General features: G+C 43.6%; 1 protein-coding gene across 1 annotated transcript; it reads right to left on the bottom strand.

The window, feature by feature from the left end:
- Positions 1-1,555: 1,555 nt before the first annotated feature.
- Positions 1,556-9,875, bottom strand: LOC143784936 (uncharacterized). Its single transcript, XM_077273553.1, has 7 exons — positions 9,739-9,875; positions 8,863-8,977; positions 7,798-7,883; positions 5,589-5,750; positions 4,474-4,635; positions 3,363-3,651; positions 1,556-2,697 (listed from the first exon to the last, which is right to left on the bottom strand). Exons 1-7 carry the CDS (start codon positions 9,845-9,847, stop codon positions 2,487-2,489), a joined length of 1,134 nt encoding a protein of 377 aa, XP_077129668.1. The 5' UTR covers positions 9,848-9,875; the 3' UTR covers positions 1,556-2,486.
- Positions 9,876-24,713: the final 14,838 nt, after the last annotated feature.

Here is a 24,713-nt window from a genome sequence, read left to right as displayed (position 1 = left end):
CAAACCACTAATGTTAGTAGTGTGTATGTGCAAAATATCGGCGCTGTAGCTTGTAAAATAAAGGGTTAAATCGTGGAAAAAATTGGCGTGGGCTCCCGCGCAATTTTCTCCGCCAGAGTGGTAAAGCCAGTGACTGAGGGCAGATATTAATAGCCAGGAGAGGGTCCATGGTTATTGGCCCCCCCTGGCTACAAACATCTGCCCCCAGCCACCCCAGAAAAGGCACATCTGGAAGATGCGCCTATTCTGGCACTTGGCCACTCTCTTCCCACTCCCCTGTAGCGGTGGGATATGGGGTAATGAAGGGTTAATCCCACCTTGCTATTGTAAGGTGGCATTAAGCCAGATTAATAATGGAGAGGCGTCAATTATGACACCTATCCATTATTAATCCAATTGTATGAAAGGGTTAAAAAAACACACACATTATTAAAAAGTATTTTAATGAAATAAACACACAGGTTGTTTTAATATTTTATTGCTCTCTCAATCCAGCTGAAGACCCTCGCTTGGCAAAATAATAAACCCACAATACACATACCCTCTGATGAACTGTCATGTCCCAAGAGGTAATCCATCTGAAGGGGTTAAAATATTTTACAAGCAGGAGCCCTGCTAATGCAGCTGTGCTCGTGCTTGTAAGCCCCGGCGAATGAAGGAAATGTAGGTCAATGACCTATAGTTACCTTCAGTCGCGGTGATGCGCCCTCTACTGGATGTCCTCATATGACGTCGAGCGTGGGAAAAAGTTCCCAGGCTGCAGTTCACGAGGACATCCAGTAGAGGGCGCATCACCGCGACTGAAGGTAACTATAGGTCATTGACCTACATTTCCTTCATTCGTTTTACAATGACCCTCACAGTCCCCTGATCTGAACATTATTGAAAACCTGTGGCAAGATCTCAAAATAGCAGTGCATGCAAAATGACCCAAGAATCTCACAGAGCTGGAAGAATAGGAATAATGGGTGAAAATCCCACAAACAAGAAATGATTGACTGTTGTTTGGCTACAAAAAGTGTTGACAAGCTGTTATACTTTCAAAAGGGGGTGCTACTAGGATCTCACCGTGCAGGATTGTGCACACCATTGTGTTTGACCATTTTGCATTTTGTAATTTTTAAAATGTAAATGACAAAAATATATATTTTTTAGCCTAACATGCAAAGAAAATGTCATGTGTAACTTTAGGCCTTTTAGAGATCATTTCATCTTCAACTTACTTAACTGTTCCCAATAACAGTCATTTTGACCAAAAGTGCCCAAACTTTTACATGCCAAAGTAAATGAATTGGGCTATACTCCAGAACTCTCTCCATAGAAGTGCATCAGACATGTGACATTCATGTAGATCGCATGTTGAAAAGTGGTTATATTGTTTTTAAACACAATAGTACTTGTACCCTAGATTACATGTGTGCGAGAAAACGGGATGATCAGCAGCCATTTGTAATGGTAATGACTATGCAAAGTAGTCTACATACAGTGCTATGTATATTCTGCTGTATTGTAAAGATCCATAACGAAAGCTCAGATACACATGAAATACGCTGACTTCATTAATAACTTTATTCAAGTTGGATAATGTGGAAGGTTCCATTAGAAGTCAGGACAGTAGTCTTAAATGTGGCCCTGATGATGATGGACCCCTGGTTAAGAAATAGTCATTCTTTAACACTCAGGAGAGGAAAAACCCCCAATGGTGGAAACCTCTAGGGAACCATGGTTAAAGAAGTGCCCTTCCCTTGGGCTGTGGATAGGTGAGAACAGAGACCGAGCCCAGAATCTGCCTCTTCTTACAGCCAGTACCTCACCTGTGTCATGAGTACAGTTGGCTGCTGAAAGTCTGGTAAATGTCGTATTAATGGATGAGAGCAGTCTGAGCCCAGAATCTGCCTCTTCATGCATCAGTTAAGTCACTTGTCTGTGAGCACGTCTGACTGTTGAAAGTCCGGTAAGGTTCATATCCATAGGTGAGAGCAGTCCACGCCTGGAATCTGCCTCTTCATGCAGTAGGTAAGTCACTTGTCTGTGAACACGTCTGACTGCGGAAAGTCCGGTAATTGTCATGTCCATAGGTGAGAGCAGTCCAAGCCTGGAATCTGCCTCTTCATGCAGTAGGTAAGTCACTTGTCTGTGAACACGTCTGACTGCGGAAAGTCCGGTAAGTGTCTTGTCCATAGGTGAGGGCAGTCCAAGCCTGGAATCTGCCTCTTCATGCAGTAGGTAAGTCTCTTGTCTGTGAACATGTCTGACTGCGGAAAGTCCGGTAATTGTCATCTCCATAGGTGAGAGCAGTCCAAGCCTGGCATCTGCCTCTTCATGCAGTAGGTAAGTCACTTGTCTGTGAACACGTCTGACTGCGGAAAGTCCGGTAAGTGTCTTGTCCATAGGTGAGGGCAGTCCAAGCCTGGAATCTGCCTCTTCATGCAGCAGGTAAGTCACTTGTTCGTGAACACGTCTGACTGCATGAAGTGCGGTAAAGGTTATACCCATGGGTGAGAGCAGAGACCGAGCCCGGAATCTACCTCACTGTGCTGCAGGTAAGTCACATGTCCGTGAACACATCTGACCGCAGAAAGTCTGGTAAGTGTCATATCCATGGGTCTTTTCTGCGTCATCACAGGTTGCCTGATGCTCTCATGGTAGCCACCATGTAAAGGAGTTGTTGTGAAGTTGTCTCCTCCTGATGGATTCCTTTAAAAAAAAATAGATTTTAGTACTGTAGGTAAAGCACTGAACACATTACAAACTCATTTCTTTACTGTATCAAGTGTAATCGTCCAAATAATGGGACAGGGCTGCAATAGTTAAATCCTGGGGTTTGCTGGAATACATCGATGAAACATTACATATTAATCATTTAACAATAGACAGTATTTGCAGAACATGTATGCTTCAACTGAAATACCATGAAATATCTCACATTAGTGGCTGTAATAATTCCTCACCCCAGTCTTTTAATCAATGAACCTATTCTCACCACAACGATGGGAGCATGTTTCGTGGCTGCTCCTTGGGAGGTTTCAGGCCTCCCTGAGCTCGCCTTAGGACACCTGCGTTACGGTTTGACAGGTGTACCGCCCCAGTCATCATGAATTTGATGAGCTGAGGCTGCCACATCACCCTTCCGGCCCAAGCTCTCGCACTTTATCAGAACTGGGCAAAAATGGTGTAAGAATGCCAAATATCACAATCTTTTAGCGCAGCCTGGAGTTTCGCCAAACTGTTGTGACATTTCAAAGCTTTAAATGTCAGAATACTGGTGTAAAAGAGCTGATAAATCAGGGCCCTAAGTCCTTTTGAAAGGATTGAAAGATGATCTTCTGATAAACTTTGAGCTGAGACATTAAAACACTTACCGGTACCTATTTTTCCAGCCTCCTTGTTTGTTTCGGAAATATATAATTTGACGTCCAGGTTGTGAGGACTCAGAATCAAATGTATAAACATATCGATAATCCGAATCTTGAAAGGAAACAATCTTCCCTGTGTTTTTATTTTTCAGTTGATTTCTTCCTTTTAGAATAGATGGAGGTGTCTGTTTGTGATCATTAAAGTCCGCATTAATCTGGGACTCTTTCGCCTCCACTATATCGGCCTTGTGCGGCATTGTAATATCTCCAGAAGTACAGAAAATGTCAAATTCTCCTGTAACACAAAATATTGAAATTAGATTTAATAAAATTCAAGAATCTATGTGATTAAGATAATTAACATTTACAGGTTATTATAACTTCTAAATGGTATATTAAACTGTAAAAGTAACCTCTACTGAACCGCCACACAACCAGCTCTACCCTCTCCTAGTGTATCATCACCCATCCCCTGCAGACTGTGAGCCCTCGCGGGCAGGGTCCTCCCTCCTTATGTACCCGTGTGCCTTGTTTTTGCTCATGTTTAATGTGTTTGTCTATACTTGCCCCGTACTTCACATGTAAAGCGCCATGGAATAAATGGCGCTATAAAAATGAATAATAATAATAATAATAATAATAAAAAGAGGGATCCAATCTCCAAAGAAATGCTCCAGCATTTCAGAGAAAACATAGTTTGAAGAGCCACCCGGGGACTAAAGTGAGCCCTGACTGATCTGACGCTGCTCCCAGCCGGCTTCTCCCTGCCCCGCTGCACTTGCTGGACAGGTCTACCCTAAATAAAGATATGGGAGAGACCTGTCAGTCAACTACAGCCATGCCGGGAGATGTTAGCTGGGGGCAGCACCAGATTTGTCAAGTCTCTCCATGTGGTCGCTGGTCAGCTCTGCAAAATATGTTTTCTACAGATATTTGATATTATAAGTAACCTCTAGAATGGTACATTGAATTATGACAACAGAGGGGATGAGCCTCTATAGCTTCCAATCTATTAACGGCTCATTCACTGACAAGATCCCACAGGAGACCATTTTTTTGTTTATATATTAGGTTATTTTTCTATTAAATCTCTTTTGTGAATGCCCTGAGTACTTACTGTCAGAGGAGGTGACCTCGTCCTCATCTGGGCTGATATCGATCACTACATCAGGGGGTCCAGGCACTGAGATCTTGTTGCCTGTGAGGACGTCTCCCTGATCATTCCCGGGTCCATGAGGAGAATCATCAATGGTAATTGGTTTGTCGTCCTCATGTTTTCCTGTAACACAGAACATTGAAATCAACATTTCTAAAATAAAAGCTTCCATCATGTTTCTACTCTGTCTAGGGATCATTTCACATCAAGAAACATTTAAGAGAGTATTTTTTTATATAATGTTCTTTTTCTATTATATACATTTTATACATTGAAGAAGACAAATCGGAAAGTCCTCAGTGTAAGTAAGGGACTTCACAATGCGGACTGCTTCCATGTGATATAAAAGCCGACTATAACTGACTGTAGGAATAGAGATATAAAAGAAGCGCTCTGAGATAAATTTGCTAATCACTTCTGAACATATCAGTAGTGTAGAGTATATGGTAAATCACTGATCGCTGTCTTCTCCAGTTTGCAGCACAGCTCCAGTCCTCTGCTTAACCATGTGACTGTATACCAAGATAGCTATCACAATGCCTTTCTTATGCTGCTGAAAGTTGCTTTCTCAATGTCAGTATATGGAACCTCTCTCTGAGTCTCATAGGCTTACATTGGGGAAACTGCTACCGAGCCATACTTAAGACGTTGTGGTGGCTCACCTGCTCTGCAAAATATGTTTTTTACAGTCGTACAGAGTCTCAAACTCTATATTAGTAGGTTTATTATTTTGGACTTTACTGTTATTTTATTTTTCAAAAAATAGTTTTCTTTCTCTTTAAACATATTTCATATGGCTCAGTGGTTAGCACTGCAGCCTGGCAGCACTGGCATCCTGGGTTCAAATCCCACTAAGGACAACATCTGCAAGGAGTTTGTATGTTCTCCGCATGTTTGCATGGGTTTCCTCCGGGGTCTCCGGTTTCCTCCCACATTACAAACACATACTGATAGGGAATGTAGATTGTGAGCCGCAATGGGGACAGTGATGATAATGTGTGCAAAGCGCTGTGGAATTAATGGCGCTATATAAGTGAGTAAAATAAATAAATAAATACAATAGTTCTGAAACTTACTGTCAGAGGCGATGAACACATTCCCATCAAGGCTGGTGGGGATTTTTCTATCAGTGGGGTGAGCCATGATCATTTTGTTGTCTTTCAAGAAGTCTCCCTTTTCAGCCTCAGGTCCATGAGGAGCATCCTCATTTGTAATAGTTCTTTCGACCTCATAATCTTCTGTAGTGGAAAAAATTGAAAGTAGCATTAAAAAATCTTGTATGTTTAGTGGAGTTTATCAGGATTTATGGTATTATAACCTGTAGATAAGGGACATCAAACTCCATATGGTATAATAGGCTTCACATAGTTCTCCATATAGTATAATGGTCCCACATATTGCTCCATGCAGTATAATGGCTCCACATAGTTCTCCATACAGTATAATGTCCCCACATATTGCTCCATGCAGTATAATGGCTCCACATAGTGCTGCATACAGTAAAATAAGCTCCACATAGTGCTCCATACAGTCTAATAGCTCCATATATTGCTCCATGCAGTATAATGAGCCCCAGTGAGTGCTCCATACAGTATAATAGCTTCACATAGTGCTCCATGCAGTATAATGGGGTCACATAGTGCTCCATAAAGTATAATGGGCCCCACATAGCTCTACATACAGTATAAAGGCCACAAAATGCTCCATACAGTCTATTAGCTCCATATATTGCTCCATGCAGTATAATCGGCCCCACTTAGTCCTCCATACAGTATAATAGCTTCACATAGTGCTCCATGCAGTATAATGGGGTCACATAGTGCTCCATAAAGTATAATGGGCCCCACATAGCTCTACATACAGTATAATGGCCACAAAATGCTCCATATAGTATAATGGCCCTACATAGTACTCCATACGTTTACATAATCTAATATGCTTCATCACCATTAGATAGGAAGCGATTCCAATTCAAAATGATAAAATCACAAAAATTTTTTATTCAATATGAAAATTAAAAGCAAATAAAAATTCTAAAAATAAAGGATAGAGCGAAAAAAAAACTCCAAAAAGGAGGGGGGAAAAACACACAGCAAAATAGGTATGTAATTAGAAGTGATGAGACAAAATGTGGGGGTAGCCACAGAACAGAACCCAACAATTGCAAACACTGTTTGTGGCAGCAAGAAAACACCTAGACTGCAGAGGAATGAAATCTGCATTGTAAAACACTAAAAGAATGCAGGAGAAGGCTAGGGAGCTGATAAGTAGGGCTACCTTAATAATTCCATATACATAAGTCCCGCATAGGGCATTGTGTAGGAGTGAATCTTGGGGAAGGCAGATATAGTAGTCTACCCAGATGCAGTCAGCACCCATGCTCTGCCAGTATACCACCACGATAGGACATTTTAGCGATAGCGTTTTCTGTGCCTACCTCCACCGCAGCCGAGTGAGTACAAACCTCTACACTGGACACTTACTAATAATGTTTAGGTATCTGAGTAACGGATTTACTTTTATTACATCCTAAATGATGGTGCATGTGACTCCCTGCTGAATATTTAGATTGAATGTGGGAGTTTACTACGTATACTAAATCCTGGTTTCTGTCTATTTTGTGTCCAGGAATATCCTTTGGTTACTGGGTATTTTGCTGGCTGAATATATAGGATGTATCTGCACCATCTGACCTGATTGAGGTGGTCTATATGACGTTTGTACCAGATTTACCACTGACATTTAACTATCTAGTAATATCAACCGTATTGATCTATATATCGCTATACCAGCAAGTATTCTGATACCATCTTATTGGATTATGAGTCTGACCCTTTAGTATTTTTATCTATTTGAGCTAACTTGTTCCTCTTTTGTAACCGTGACCAAATTCAATTTTTTTGTGCTGATGCTCAAAAACCATCTTATTCATGGCCTCTTTTTTTGCGACGTGAAAATTACATTCTTATTGTTTTCATTACTACGGTCACATCAACACAATTTTCTGGTGGCATAATAGGGTCTGGGTGGGAGAGCCTACGAGGAGTGGGGGCGCCATATCGCTGTATTAGGGTGTGAACCTCAGCAGCAATTTTTGTGGCTGCCTTACGGCCAGGTACCCTTCCCCCTGTGACTCTATTATATCTATAAGTCCCCCCTTTTGATAATAATTTTTGAATAAAAATTTTGTATATATTAGAAGGATCTTTTTTAGTTTAAGTTGTAATTATTTTTGAACCTCTATCCTTCTGATTCAGGTTTTCAGATTTGTTAGGCTGTAGTTACCATTTAGTTCGGTGTTGCTCTCTCTAAAATCATCGGCACAATATTGGCTTTCAGCATCTTTCGTTGGAGTCTTCTTTTTCAGACAACTGTAAAAATACAAAAATAAAAGTCACATTGTAAATCGCAAAGTAAAACCTGTCTGTATTCTGCAGAATGAAACATTTTATCTAGTCTTATCTGTAGAGAGATCAGCAGTCAGTCATTTTGGTCTCTATGACAAGCAACAATTTATTTTAATAAAGTATTTACAAGCTGTAGCAGAGCCAGGTAGCACAGGGTTAATTCCTATGTTTGCAGGATTTGATTAGATGCACCCGCCTAGCTTTTGTTTTTTTTAACTACAGCCAGGACCTGTGTTCACTATTTGTGTCAGTCGGCTAGATGGAGCAGAGTTAAGTGTACTGGAGCTAGCGAGTGTTCAGCCAACATTTGAGCTGTAGCTGAGAGGGAGATGCGCTGGGATTTCTCTATGAATGGAGACAGCATGGGTCAGCTAGGAAAGCTGAGCAGTCTGTGTGCAGGAGCGGCAGGGAACCGTGTGTCAGCTGCAGCCTGTTTAGTATTAACCGTGCCCAGGAGTTGGACACTTCTGTTTGGCACTGGAGGTTGCTGGAACTCGTACTGAAAGGGATACCAAGACTGGTGGGATCGTGCATCTTCTATGTATGAAGCTTGCTTCTGGAGAAAGGACTGTATTCTATTCAGGTGAGCCCGCACTGACATATGGGCCCTGCTAAATGAACTGTTTATTTGCTGTGATACCTTTGTGCCTAGAAGAGGATATTTTTGGTTTGGAATCTCTTGGGAAAGCAATAAAACTGCACAGGTTTGGACCAAACCTCATTGACTGTGTGAACGCTACCTAATGCCTACCTGAGAGTGTGAATCCCTACAAAGTCTAATATATACCCATCAGTTACCCACAGGGCACAACTCCAGGGTGACGAGTGTGTGAGCCACAAGAGGCCTACACTAAAATATTCCCATTACTGGAGTAACCTGGAGATGTGACATTTCCTCTACAGACTCCTGTGTAGCCCATACATCATTACTTACTATACTTACCGACAGATGATAGCAATGGCACGAATGATTACTGCAAGGGCAGAGAGAACGGCAGCCGGTGTAACAATCCTATAGACTGTATCCTCAGATGTTTTTGGAGGCACGGTGATATTCTCTAAAAAGACAAAGAACATAAGTGATCAGGTAACCAGAGCTGGAATGTGCTCAGAAGTGGAAACAAATACATGGACTGGGCGGGCTGAGGAGCCAAGTATGACTATGAAAAAGAGGGGGATTTAGTTTGGAGAAATTATGGATTATTTTTCAGAATGGACGATACAAAAATCTATTCTTTTATATTCCTGAAACAGGGAACGAATGCAGGATGGGAGATGACACCTGAAATTACAAGTAACACATGAAAATTCCTCCACTCCATGTATTATGTGACGTCCAGCCACAGAAGAAAAGTTACAGAAGCCCTAATGCCACGGAGCCTGACGCTCATAAACTGGGGCCTAATAATGGATCCTAATAGGTTCTGGGGCCGGATGTGAAATGCTACATGTGAAGGACATATCTGATTTCTGTGCTGCTTATCGCGTCTCTTGTGGCGCCTTCTGCTACATGTAGTAGTCAGAGTATCCAGCCAGGAGAGAACAGTATTAATGCTCTGTGTCTCATCTATGTTATTACACTGGAGCCCAAACTGCATTTTCCCCAATTTGACACTGAATGGGAAAATGAATGGTGCCATTCAAAACTACAACTCGTCCCCCAAAAAGATAAACAGGCCCTCATACAGCCATAGAAATGGGAAAAAAAGTTATGGCTCTTGGAAGAAATGTAGAAGATAAAGGAAGAGCAAAAACCAAAATTGGCTGCAGAAGGGAAGGGTTAACCCCATAGTCAGAGTGTATCTGGTAATGCACTTACCTTCTTTCATCCCGATCTGCTCCTGTGATCGAGGGTTGCGGATAAAGATGGGAGCACCTTCCGCAGATGCGAATAGCACGCTGAGAACTAGAAGTACTCTAAACAGCATTGTAGCCTGGAGAAATATCGCTTACTTGTGTACGGCACAATCAGCTTCTCCAGACAGAGGATCTCACTGCAAAATCGCTGGTTACAGCCAAGGATTCCGTGACATCACAACTGGAACCCAACTGTGACACCATGGGGGGCGGGGCTACACATGAGTGATGTCACCATTGGGGCTCATCCACTACACGTTCCCAATGTATATAATAATTTTACAGAAAAAAAAGAAAAGGAAACAAGTAAAATAAATAAATAAAAAAGGAAAGAACTTTTTTTTTCACGTACTCACATTTATTATATTTTATGTACAACAAAAATGTGTTCCCTTTTGGGAGAATAATCATTCTCACATTCAATCATTCACTTTTTTCAACATTTATTTGCACATTTTTTCATTTCATTATTTTGTTTTCCACTTTAATTGCATTTTTATTCATTTGAACATATATATATATATATATATATATATATATATATATATATATATATATATACACATAGAAACGTTTTTCCTTTCTTCCTTTTTACTAGGTTTTCACTATCATTATCACTTACATTCACAATTTTCTTTTTTTCCACAATATCTCCATCCCAATTCCCATTCCCATTAAATATGGCTGTGCCCCTTTGTTCATAGTGATCTGCAGCCATATTATCACAAAATACCTTCACCAACTCTTTTTCCCATTTTAAAGATGGCTGCCATGATAATTGTGCACCGTCCTGACTGGCTAGCTCATCCCACATCATGAGCCGTGATATTGTCGCACTTCATTGATGCACATTTTGCTGCCGGCGGGCGGCCGATGTCATGTCCATGTACACTCTGATATAATTTCATTATTTATTAATAATAATTTTATTTATGTAGCGCCAGCCAACATGTTACATAGCACTTTAAAATTAAGCGGTGACATACAGTATATAGACACTAAATTCCACGCAAGGTAAGACAGTTAAACACTTACAGGAGAAGTGAGGGCCCTGCTCGCAAGCTTACAATCTACAAGGAATTGGAATGGGCACAATAGGTGAAAAGCACTGGTTATTTCAGGTCCAGCTATTATAATAAATAGGGGTTTTCATATAAAGCGGCATGGTCCGGTCATCAGACAGAATGTTTAAATGCAGATATCAAGTGCGATTTTTGTGTGCATGGAGGGTGTGAAGTCAGCTGAATAGGAGGGAGCATTTATCATCCCGGGTTGTTTTATGCATGGCATCATATAATAATGTAGGTTAATATTAAGGTGAGCGAACTCCTGGGAGTTTGGGTTTGTAAGGTTCGGACGAACTTTAGTCCAAAGTTTGGTTTGAGTTCCAGAACCTGACTCGAACATGATTCCAGACCCGAACCTCATATTAATCAATGGAGACCTGAACTTTGGTGCTGTAAAATGGTCGTAGTAAGGGCTAGGAGTTCGCAAAATTAAGCAAAGTGGGGGTAAGAGCAGGACAATTGCCCTGTAAACAAATGTAGATAGAGAAATGACTCAAAATAGCAAAAATATTAGAAAAGATTCTTAAGCCAAGAGGCGGAGGTCCAAGTTGAGGAGTGGAGCAGTTCCTTCCATGTGTATTTTGCTGTATTTGTTAATAAATAAATGAAAAAAAAACTATGTGGATTCCCACTTATTTTTAATAACCAGCAAATGGAAAGCAGACAGCTGTGACCTGCTGGGAAAGGGTCAATATCTATGGACCTTCCCAGCCTATTAGTATCATCCACCTGCAGCTGACTGATTTGCCTTTACTGGTTATTAAAAATGGGAGGACCCTAAAAAAATGATGTGGGGTGCCTCCTATTTTATAACCAGCTAAGGCAAAGCAGAGAGCTGGGTGATGATATTAACATGCTGAGAAGGTCCATGGATAGTGGCCCTTACCAGCATTATAATACCAGCTCATAGCTATTTGCTTTCCCTTGGCTGGATATTAAAAATATGGGGGACCCCATGTCATTTTTGTTTTAGGCCCCCCCTTATTTGTACAGAACGGCTCCTGTGCGCACAGCTCAAAAAAGCTTTTTTTTGAGCTGTGCGCACAGGAGGCGTTCTGTCCAACGTGTCCACATGGACATTCCTTTTCTGAATCCTGCTCATACAGGTATTGTACATATGACCAGGTTTTAAATACATCAGATAGGGATTACATTCATTAGTTAGGACTGCTGTGATATGGGTATACCTTGGCGATTGGTACAGCGGCTTAATATACATTTTTTGCAAAAAACGTATCAACCAAATACCCTGTTTTTTCCATCTTTTTACTAGCACTTGCTGTCCACCGTGATTTTTTTTGCAACAGAGTGGTTTTGGTTTTACTGTGCTTTTTTGAGAAATTGTGTTTGCCTGGTAAATGCATTAGGGTGTGATGATGCACTTACAGCTCCTCAACCTCAACCTCATGCTGTATTTCTTTTCTAGCAGCACAGTCCTCTGGTGGATTGACAGGTTAGTGGCTGTGTATAAGAGCACATAGCCTGTCAATCAGTGGCCGTGCGTAAGAGCAAATAATCTGTCATTCAGCCTTGAAAAGCTGCTGCTCTGTAGCAAATACAATGTGAGGCTGAGAAGCGATAAGTGCATCATCTCAACCCAATGCACTTCCAGACACAATTTCAAAACGTGACTTCTCGCTGCTGGAGACGTGCTTTGGCGTTATAGACATATCAACTGGCTTGTCTTGTAAAGGGTTACACAATTCTTGTTCTTTTTTGTAGGAAATGTTAGCCAAGAAGTATCATTTCTCTTTGCGGAGATTGACATGCTAAGCATGCCGAGATGAGGAGACTTAATGATAGGGCTAGCGTAATGCACCGAGTAAATAGATTAAGTTATTGGTGCATTTGCAGCCCGGGGTCCACCGTGCAGGAGGAACCTGCTGCTATCAAATGGCACTATATGACGGTATAAGCGAACTCTGTTACTTCACAGAGTCTCTGACAAAAGAAAGCACTGTGCCCTGTTAGACTCACAGGAGTACACAGTCAGTCAGTGGTCTTGCACACACAAAAACTCCTCACCGGAGGTGCCGGTATTTAAGGGCTTATTTCAGCTGGGACCCTGAATACATACTCACAAAACTCCTCACCGGAGGTGCCGATATTCTAGGGGCTTATTTCAGCCGGGGCCCTAATTACATACACACAAGACTACACTGGCACAAAGAACATAACATAGATTGATACTAGCGCATGTCCATGCGGTCATGTGAACCTTTCATAGCTGCAGCAACTACAGGACCTTCCCAGAAGGACCAATGGGAGGCTGCCACAGAACTTGAGCAACTTGAGGACCTTCCTAGAGGACCAGTGGGAGTTACTGCAGTACCTGAGCATGTGACCCTTGATCTTCAATGAGAGATCTTACCCTTGGCAAACTCAGAAGGGGAAAGTAGGACTTAGTCCCAAAGACATCTGCTCGCTGCTGACCAGTACTGGCAACAATAGCAGAAGATGGAAAGGCAGCAGTAACCCTTTGCACAGTGTCAGACTGAGCGAGATGCTGGGACCGACGCCTCCGCTGAGCAGGCTCCACTGTGGCAGGAGAAGAATGGGAGACTGCAGCAGAGATGGCTCAAGATTCCCCCTGTGCTGAGGCAGGAACTCGAACCCTAACATTACCCCCCCTCCTAGGACCCCCCTCCCTGGACCTTGCTACGCTCGAAGGCAGTAATGAGCTGCAGAGCCTGAATGTTCTCAGCAGGCTCCCAGGACCTGTCCTCAGGACCATAACCCTTACAGGCCACCAAATAAATGTTTTGCCACGTACCACCTTGCACCCCAAAATAGCGTTCACCTCGTAATCATCCGTAGACGAACCTGATGTCCTGGCAGATGGCTCGGACAACCAGGACATGTATACGGGCTTCAAGAGGGACACATGAAAGGTGTCAGTGATACAAAGGCGTGGTGGAAGGGCCAGACGGTAGACCACAGGGTTAACCTGTTCGAGGACCTTGAAGGGGCCCAAGTAGTGAGGTGCAAACTTAGTGGACTCAACTCGCAGCCTGATGTTACGGGTGGAGAGCCACACTAAGTCGCCAGGAGCAAAGGTCGGAGCGGGGCGCTGATGTGCATCGGCAGAGGACCTCATTCTCTCCTTGGAGGTCTGAATGGCATCCTGAGTGCGGTCCCAAATGTCTCGTGCCTCCACAGCCCTGTCTGCCACCCTGGAGTTGGCGGAAGACACAGGCATAGACACAGGAACCCGCGGATGCTGACCATAGTTAAGGAGGAATGGGGTCTGTCCAGTGGAGCCAGCTACGGCGTTCTTCAGCACAAACTCCGCCCACGATACCAAGGATGCCCAGTCATTCTGCCTGACTGAGACAAAATGTTGCAGATATGTGACCAAGGTCTGGTTGGCCCTCTCTACCAACCCATTCGTCTCGGGATGATATGCAGAAGAGAGATTCAACTCAATGCTGAGAAGACGACAAAGCTCTCTCCAGAACCGAGATGCAAACTGGGGACCCCGGTCACTGACAATTTTGTCCGGCATACTGTGTAGGCGGAAGATGTGTTTTATAAACAACGCTGCCAAGGCCCGTGCAGAAGGTAGCCGTGGAAGCAGCACCAAGTGCACCATTTTAGAAAAATGGTCGGTGATAACCCAAATGAAGGTGCAGCCACGAGACTTGGGTAAGCCCACCACAAAGTCCATTCCGACCATCTCCCAGGGCCTGTCTGCAACCGGCAAGAGATAAAGTAACCCAGCTGGCCTTTGTCGAGGAGACTTATTTTTGGCGCAGGAGACACACGCCCGAATATAATCTCCGATGTCACGGACGATATACGGCCACCAGTACGTCCTTGCCAGCAGCTCAGATGTCCTCTTTGTTGCAAACTAGTAGGTACAAAAGTCTTGCCCGGAGGCACTGACTCTATTGAAACTGGAGCCATGGTTTTCAGGCTCTCAGAAGGGACAATAAGCCGAGGCTCCCCTTCCTCCTCCTCAGAAGACACAACGGAGCGAGAGAGCGCATCAGCATGAATGTTCTTCTCCCCAGAGAGATAATGGAGGGTGAAGTGGAACTGGGAGAAGAACAAGGACCATCTGGCCTGACAAGAATTTAGTCGCTAGGCTGTTTGTAAGTGCAACAAATTTTTGTGGTCATTGAAGACTTGAAAGGGAAAGTGAACCCCCTCCAAAAGATGTCTCCACTCTGAGAAGGCCAACTTCATTGCTAGCAACTCCCTGTCCCCAATGGAATAATTCCTCTCTGCTGGTGTGAAGGTCTTGGAGAAGAAGAAGCAAGGATGCTTCTGACTTTGAGCATCCTTTTGAAAGAAGACTGTTCCAGCACCAACGGATGAGGCATCCACCTCCAATATAAATGGCTTATCAACATCGGGACGATGTAGGATGGGAGCACTAGCAAAATGAGACTTAATAGAAGTGAAAGCCTTGGAGACCTCTTCAGACCACAATTTGGGATTTGCTCCCTTCTTGGTGAGGGTTACCAAGGGAGCTACCAAAGTTGAGTAGTGGGGAATGAACTGGCGATAATAATTAATGAACCCCATAAAGCGCTGCAATGCTTTAAGAGAATGGGGTTCTTGCCAGTCTATCACAGCCTATAGTTTGGCAGGATCCATAGCTAATCCTGGGCGGAGATGATATAGCCCAGGAAAGGTAAAGACTCCTGCTCAAACATACATTTCTCCAACTTTGCATAGAGGGAATTTGCCCATAAGAGGTCGAAGACTCTGCAAACATCTCTCCGGTGGGAGTCAATATCTGGAGAGAAGATGAGAATATCATCCAGATAGACTACGACCGAGGTGGAGAGCATATCTCGGAAGATATCATTAACAAAGTCTTGGAAAATGGCTGGGGCATTACAGAGCCCAAATGGCATCACCAGATATTCATAATGCCCATCCCTGGTATTAAAAGCTGTCTTCCATTCATCCCCCTCACGGATGTGAATCAGGTTATAAGCACCCCGCAGATCTAATTTGGTAAATACCCTTGCCCCCCGTAGCCTATCAAAGAGCTCAGAAATCAGGGGCAATGGGTAAGACCCCTGTAATCTATGCATGGACGTAATTCTCCATTCTTCTTCTGCACGAAGAAGAACCCCGCCCCTGCAGATGACACTGACTTCCTAAAGAACCCTCTTGCCAAATTCTCCTGGATGTATTGAGACATAGCCTCCGTTTCCAGGAGAGAGAGGGGATAGACCCGTCCCCGAGGAGGTACTGCTCCACAGCCATTTTGAAGAACAAGTCTGCATAGGAAAAGTAGCACTTGGGAAGGGAAGTAAGATCTGTGGGTATCTCTGTAGTGGTTACCTGAATGCACTCCCTCACACATCTGCCCTTATATGATTCACTCCAACCCAATATCCTCCCAGAGATCCTCTCAATTTGTGGGGAGTGGAAACAGAGCCAGGTTATTCCCAGCAGAATCTCGTCCATTCCGTCAGGAATGACAAGAAGGGAAAAAAATTCCTGATGGTAAGGGGACATGGATAATGTGAAAGGGATAGTCTGATGCGTGATTTGTGGGGGCAGTGTTGATCCATTTACTACTTGAACAGTCAGCAGTTCGGCAAGCGTCACCAGAGGTATTGCGTGGCGGTGAGCAAAGGCAGAGGACATGAAATTCCCCTCTGCTCCTGAGTCCACACAAAGCTCGACTGTTAGAGTGGGAGAGCCTAAAGTGATTGTCCCTTTAAAGAACAGCTTGGAGGAAAATGCCGCTGTTGTGAGTTCCGTTCTTGGGCTCCCTCCTGTGGTTGTGAATAGTACTTTTGGGAGTTCTGCCCTTGGGCTCCCTCTGGTGGTTTCGAGTGGAACTGCTGCTCCTGGAGTCTGGCCTGGCAGCTGCTTTCACTAATCGGCTCCCTTGGCCTTGCTATTTAACTGGGCTCTGGTTTGTAATTCATGCCAGCTGTCAATGTTTTCTGGGTTAGACTCAGTCCTCTCCTTGGAATTCTCTGATGGCCAGTCCATGTCAGCATAAGATAAGTTCTTGCTAGTTTTTGTACTTACTGTTCAGTTTAAAGTTATGTCTCTTTTTGTCCAGCTTGTCATTATGAAATATTAAGGCTAGCTGGAAGCTCTGGGGAAGCAGATTTGCCCCTCCACACCATGAGTCGGTGTGGAGGCTATTTTTTGTAAACTCTGCGTGGATTTTTAGTTTTTTAACCCTAGAATGCGTGACCATAGAAATCTACACTATTACGAACCTGGGGCCTTTGAGGCCTGTTTTCAAATAACATGGAATAACTCAAAAAAATTTTTTTTTCAAAGTTATTTGAAAGTAAGCATGCATTCCCACTAGCTCTGGGGTCCGCCTGGACGGGATTTCGTAATGGATCTGACCTCCTGGTGACCCCGGCTAAGGCTGGTAGAACGCGTACCTGGGGCCTTGCAGGCCTGTCAGGTTACTTTTTTATTATTTTCTGTAAAACTACTTTAGTTACAATTTTGAAACTCTAGGTATTCCTCAGCTATATAGTTGTTAGTAATTTCCAGTTGTTCGTATATTTTTATGTTATAGGCATTTCGTATAGCAACGCTTTTTTTGTGACTACCCCATATTCACGTACCTGGGGCCTTTTAGGCCTGTGTGCAAATAACATGGAATAACTCAAATAAAAATACTTTTCAAAGTTTATTTTAAATTTGCAAAGTAAGGATGCATTCCCACTAGTGCTGGGGTCCACCAGGAGGGGATCCGTAATGGATCTGACCTCCTGGTGACCTCAGCTAAGGCTGGTGGAATCCCGGCATTCCATCAGCCTTAGCTGGAGTTACCAGGAGGTCAGATCCATTATGGATCCCATTCTGGTGAACCCCAGCGCTACTTGGAACATAGCCTAAGATGTGTATAATTCCAAAAAAAAATGATGTACATAAAACAACAAAAATGTAACTAAACGGGCACGCCCAATATATTCACTCAGTACAATTTTTTATGATGGATACATTTTTTCTTATAAAAAGTTTTTACATAAAGTCTGTAGCAAACTTGGTGCAGGAATATTTATTTTCCACTTTACATATTCCCCCGACAATTCTTGCATATTATTTTTTCTTCAGAATGTTCCCTGCATACATTTTGTCCGCAAGTAGAACAGAAACGCTCCGATTTTCTTTCTTTCTTTGCTGGACAAATATAGCAGCGCTTTCTTTTTTTTTCTCTTTGCTCTGGCTGTTCCTGAAAGCATATTCCACATTGGATCATTGCCTCTGTAATTTGCCTTGATAAGCATTTTGTGCTGCTTCTCTCTAGCATAGTAGGCATCAAAAGTTCATAACAAAGTTCTGTCAAAAATATACGTCTATTGTCCTTCCTGTTGGCATGGAATTCTGGATTAGTTTGACAATAAACAATATAGCTATTGAGGGATGACACATCAAGGATATTGGAAAAAAGGGCAACAGGCCAACGTTTAGTCTGCCTTTTACACGAATATTCAGTAATCATTTCGTCCATCCTGTACTGACATCATAATCACGTTACTTTGTGAGGGGAAACTCCCTTCCAGGATCACATTACCATGTCAGGCAGAATCCACACTCTTCCCAGCAACAGCCATCGACCAATAGTCATAAAGACTGAGTCATAAGTTCTTCCCCAACAACAGTACAGACAAAAAGACTGAGGAGTACATGTAAACCAAAGCAGGCCTCAAAGGCCCCAGGTACGTGAATCTGTGGTAGTCACAAAAAAAGCGTTGCTATACGAGATGCCTATAACATAAAAATATATGAACAACTGGATATTACTAACAACTATATACCTGAGGATTACCTTGAGTTTCAAAATTCTAACTAATGTAGTTTTACAGATAATAGAAAACAAGTAACCTAGCAGGCCTGCGAGGCCCCCGGTACGCGTTCTAGGGTTAATACTGACCGCACAGTATCCGTTTCTATCTCTGTCTATTTAGTCAGAATTGGCCTCCTTTGCTAAAATCTGTTTTCATCTCTGTGTGTGTCATTTTCCCTCTCCACTCACAGTCAATATTTGTGGGGGGCTATCTTTCCTTTTGGGAATTTCTCTGAGGCACGATAGTTTTCTATTTCCATCTTTAGGGGTAGTTAGTTCTTAGGCTGTGACGAGGCATCTAGGGAGTGACAGGAACGTCCCACGGCTATTTCTAGTGTTTGTGTTAGGATTAGGGATTGCGGTCAGTAAAGCTACCACCTCCTCAGAGCTTGTCCATGATTCATTTTACCGACCAGGTCATATCAGTGCTGCTCCGTTACCACCAGGTCATAACAGTATAGCTGGCCCACAATGTGTTAAATGCATCTCTAAAGAGGGAAAAGAAAGTTCTGAGTCATTTTTTTTTTTCCTTTGTAGCTTGTTTTGTCTTTTTTTTCCTCTTAATCTTTGGGTGGTTCAGGATTTTGGTACTGATATGGAGGTTCAGGGTCTGTCTTCGCGTGTTGATCATCTCGCTGCAAGGGTACAGAGTATCCAAGATTATGTTGTCCAGACTCCGGTTTCTGAGCCTAGAATTCCTATTCCTGATTTGTTTTCTGGGGATAGATCTAAATTTTTGAACTTCAAAAATAATTGCAGATTGTTTTTTGCTCTGAGACCCCGTTCCTCTGGTGACATCGTTCAGCAGGTGAAGATTGTTATTTCTTTGCTGCGTGGCGACCCGCAGGACTGGGCTTTCTCCCTTGAGCCAGGGAATCCTGCATTGCTCAATGTAGATGCATTTTTTCAAGCACTCGGACTGCTTTATGACGAACCTAATTCTGTGGATCAGGCAGAAAAAATCTTGCTGGCTCTGTGTCAGGGTCAGGAAGCAGCAGAAATTTACTGCCAGAAATTTATAAAGTGGTCTGTGCTTACAAAATGGAATGAGGATGCCCTGGCAGCTATTTTCAGAAAGGGTCTTTCTGAAGCCCTTAAAGATGTTATGGTGGGGTTCCCCACACCTGCTGGTTTGAACGAATCAATGTCTCTGGCCATTCAGATTGATCGGCGCCTGCGTGAGCGTAAGGTGTTGCACCATATGGCGGTGTCCTCTGGGCAGAGTCCTGAGCCTATGCAATGTGATAGGACTTTGACTCGAGCAGAACGGCAGGAATTCAGACGTCAGAATGGGCTGTGTTTTTACTGTGGTGATGCTACTCATGCTATTTCTGATTGCCCGAAGCGTACTAAGAAGGTCGCTAGGTCTGTTACCATTAGTACTATACAGCCTAAATTTCTCTTGTCTGTTACTCTGATTTGCTCATTGTCGTCCTTTTCTGTAATGGCATTTGTGGATTCTGGCACTGCCCTGAACTTAATGGACTAAGACTTTGCCAGGCGCTGTGGTTTTTCCTTGGAGCCTTTGCAGAGCCCTATTCCCTTGAGGGGGATTGATGCTACGCCATTGGCCAAGAATAAACCTCAGTACTGGACACATTTGACCATGTACATGGCTCCAGCACATCAGGAAAATATTTGCTTTTTAGTGTTGCATAATTTGCATGATGTTGTCGTGCTGGGTTTTCCATGGTTACAGGTACATAATCCGGTGATGGATTGGAAATCTATGTCTGTGACTAGTTGGGGTTGCCAAGGGATACATAGTGATATTCCTGTGATGTCAATTTCCTCTTCCCCCTCTTCTGAAGTTCCTGAGTTTTTGTCGGATATCCAGGATATATTTGATGAGCCCAAGTCTAGTTCCCTGCCTCCTCATAGGGACTGTGATTGTGCTATTAATTTGATTCCTGGCTGTAAGTTCCCTAAGGGTTGACTTTTCAATCTGTCTGTGCCAGAGCACGCCGCAATGCGGAGTTATGTAAAGGAGTCCTTAGAGAAGGGGCATATTCGCCCGTCTTCGTCACCGTTGGGAGCGGGGTTCTTTTTTGTTGCCAAGAAGGATGGCTCCTTGAGGCCCTGTATAGATTATCGCCTTCTCAATAAGATCACGGTCAAATTCCAGTACCCTTTGCCTTTGCTTTCTGATTTGTTTGCTCGGATTAAAGGGGCTAGCTGGTTTACCAAGATCGACCTTCGAGGGGCGTATAATCTTGTTCGTATTAAACAGGGTGATGAATGGAAAACAGCATTTAATACGCCCGAAGGCCATTTTGAATATCTGGTGATGCCTTTCGGGCTCTCTAATGCTCCATCTGTGTTTCAGTCCTTTATGCATGATATTTTCCGGGAGTATCTGGATAAATTTATGATTGTATATTTGGATGATATTTTGGTTTTCTTCGATGATTGGGAGTCTCATGTGAAGCAGGTCAGGATGGTATTTCAGATCCTTCGTGCTAATGCACTGTTTGTGAAAGGATCTAAGTGCCTTTTTGGAGTTCAGAAGGTTTCTTTTTTGGGTTTCATTTTTTCGCCCTTGGCTATTGAAATGGACCCTGTTAAGGTCCAAGCCATTCATGATTGGACTCAACCCACTTCTGTGAAGAGCCTTCAGAAATTTTTGGGCTTTGCTAATTTTTATCGCCGCTTCATTGCTAATTTTTCTACTGTGGTTAAACCTCTGACCGATTTAACAAAGAAAGGTGCTGATGTGGTGAATTGGTCCTCTGCGGCTGTGGAGGCCTTTCAGGAGCTTAAGCGTCGTTTTACTTCTGCCCCTGTGTTGCGTCAGCCAGATGTTTCTCTCCCTTTTCAGGTTGAGGTTGACGCTTCTGAGATTGGGGCAGGAGCCGTTTTGTCTCAGAGAAGTTCTGATGGCTCTTTGATGAAACCGTGTGCTTTCTTTTTCAGAAAGTTTTCGCCTGCTGAGCGTAATTATGATGTCGGCAATCGAGAGTTGTTGGCTATGAAGTGGGCATTTGAGGAGTGTCGACATTGGCTTGAGGGAGCTAAGCATCGCGTTGTGGTCTTGACCGATCATAAGAATCTGATTTACCTCGAGTCTGCCAAGCGGTTGAATCCTAGACAGGCTCGATGGTCTTTGTTTTTCTCCCGTTTTGATTTTGTGGTCTCGTATCTTCCGGGATCTAAGAATGTGAAGGTGGATGCCCTTTCTAGGAGTTTTCTGCCTGATTCTCCGGGAGTCCTTGAGCCAGCTGGTATTCTCAAGGAGGGGGTGATTCTTTCTGCCATCTCCCCTGATTTGCGGCGGGTGCTTCAGGAGTTTCAGGCTGATAGACCTGACCGCTGTCTTGTGGGGAAACTGTTTGTTCCTGATAGATGGACTAGTAAGGTATTTTCTGAGATTCATTGTTCTGTATTGGCTGGTCATCCTGGGATTTTTGGTACCAGAGATTTGGTTGCCAGGTCCTTTTGGTGGCCTTCCTTGTCGCGGGATGTGTGTTCTTTTGTGCAGTCCTGTGGGACCTGTGCCTGGGCCAAGCCCTGCTGTTCCCGTGCTAGTGGGTTGCTTTTGCCTTTGCCGGTCCCTGGGAGGCCCTGGATGCATATTTCCATGGATTTTATTTCTGATCTTCCTGTATCTCAGAAGATGTCTGTCATCTGGGTGGTTTGTGACCAGTTTTCTAAGATGGTCCATTTGGTACCTTTGCCTAAGTTGCCTTCCTCCTCTGATTTGGTTCCATTATTTTTTCAGCATGTGGTTCGTTTGCATGGCATTCCAGAGAATATTGTGTCTGACAGAGGTCCCCAGTTTGTTTCTAGGTTTTGGCGGTCCTTTTGTGCTAGAATGGGCATTGATTTGTCTTTTTCTTCGGCATTTCATCCTCAGACAAATGGCCAAACGGAGCGAACCAATCAGACCTTGGAAACCTATTTGAGATGCTTTGTGTCTGCTGATCAGGATGATTGGGTGGCCTTCTTGCCGTTGGCCGAGATTGCCCTTAATAATCGGGCCAGCTCGGCTACCTTGGTTTCGCCTTTTTTTTGTAACTTCGGTTTTCATCCTCGTTTTTCTTCGGGGCAGGTTGAGTCTTCGGACTGTCCTGGTGTGGATTCTGTGGTGGACAGGTTGCAGCGGATTTGGACTCAAGTGGTGGACAATTTAACGTTGTCTCAGGAAAAGAATCAACGTTTTGCTAACTGCCGTCGGTGCGTTGGTCCCCGGTTTCGTTTTGGGGATTTGGTCTGGTTGTCTTCTCGTCATGTTCCTATGAAGGTTTCTTCCCCTAAGTTCAAGCCTCGCTTTATTGGTCCTTATAAGATTTCTGAAATTATTAATCTGGTGTCTTTTCGTTTGGCCCTTCCAGCTTCTTTTTCCATTCATAATGTGTTCCATAGATCTTTGTTGCGTAGATATGTGGTGCCCATGGTCGCCTCCGTTGACCCTCCTGCTCCGGTGTTGGTTGACGGGGAGTTGGAATATGTGGTGGAGAAGATTTTGGATTCTCGTCTTTCAAGGCGGAAACTTCAGTATCTGGTCAAGTGGAAGGGTTATGGCCAGGAGGATAATTCTTGGGTTTTTGCCTCCGATGTCCATGCTGCCGATTTGGTTCTGCTTTTCATCTGGCTCGTCCTGATCGGCCTGGGGGCTCTGGTGAGGGTTCGGTGACCCCTCCTCAAGGGGGGGTACTGTTGTGAGTTCCGTTCTTGGGCTCCCTCCTGTGGTTGTGAATAGTACTTTTGGGGGTCCTGCCCTTGGGCTCCCTCTGATGGTTTCGAGTGGAACTGCTGCTCCTGGAGTCTGGCCTGGCAGCTGCTTTCACTAATCGGCTCCCTTGGCCTTGCTATTTAACTGGGCTCTGGTTTGTAATTCATGCCAGCTGTCAATGTTTTATGGGTTAGACTCAGTCCTCTCCTTGGAATTCTCTGATGGCCAGTCCATGTCAGCATAAGATAAGTTCTTGCTAGTTTTTGTACTTACTGTTCAGTTTAAAGTTATGTCTCTTTTTGTCCAGCTTGTCATTATGAAATATTCAGGCTAGCTGGAAGCTCTGGGGAAGCAGATTTGCCACTCCACACCGTGAGTCGGTGTGGAGGCTATTTTTTGTAAACTCTGCGTGGATTTTTAGTTTTTTAATACTGACCGCACAGTATCCTTTTCTATTTCTGTCTATTTAGTCAGAATTGGCCTCCTTTGCTAAAATCTGTTTTCATCTCTGTGTGTGTCATTTTCCCTCTCCACTCACAGTCAATATTTGTGGGGGGCTATCTTTCCTTTTGGGAATTTCTCTGAGGCGAGATAGTTTTCTATTTCCATCTTTAGGGGTAGTTAGTTCTTAGGCTGTGACGAGGTGTCTAGGGAGTGACAGGAACGTCCCACGGCTATTTCTAGTGTTTGTGTTAGGATTAGGGATTGCGGTCAGTAAAGCTACCACCTCCTCAGAGCTTGTCCATGATTCATTTTACCCACCAGGTCATATCAGTGCTGCTCCGTTACCACCAGGTCATAACATGCCGCTGTGTCTAGTGAATCTCCACCAATGGTTACTAGACGTGATCGTTTTCCCGACCGCTGTGGACATTTTTTAGCATAATGTCCTAACTGTTGTCAAATATTACAAACCACGGGTACTCGAGCGGCCCAGGTCTTAGGTCCCGCTCGAGAAATCTCCATGGCCTCATGGGAGTCGGATGCCTGAAAGGAAGATTCTAGAAGTCTGGCGAAGGTGGGAGCCAGCCGGAACCTCTGCCAACACCACAGAAGAAATGCTAGCATAGGCTTCCAGTATCCATTGTTTCAAATGCTGCACATCTTCTATCTTCCCAGCATAGACAATTGCCTTCAGATGACCCCAAAGCATCTGAAACAATGGAAAATTGACCTCCTGTTTCTACAAGATCTTAAAAGGAGTCAGCTAGTCAGGTTTTGATCATGTGATGTCATAGACTTAATGGAAAAGTGAAGAATTAGCCGGTAGAAAGGCAAAATGACCAATTGTAAGTAAACAGTGCCATATGACATTATGATTCCAATATACAGTACAAACCAAAAGTTTGGACACACCTTCTCAATTAAAGATTTTTCTGTATTTTCATGACAATGAAAATTGTGCATTC

The sequence above is a fragment of the Ranitomeya variabilis genome, chromosome 7, assembly GCF_051348905.1.
Source record: "Ranitomeya variabilis isolate aRanVar5 chromosome 7, aRanVar5.hap1, whole genome shotgun sequence".
NCBI lineage: Eukaryota > Metazoa > Chordata > Amphibia > Anura > Dendrobatidae > Ranitomeya > Ranitomeya variabilis.
Note: the sequence above shows the minus strand (reverse complement) of the source record. Positions and strands in the feature narration are given on the sequence as shown.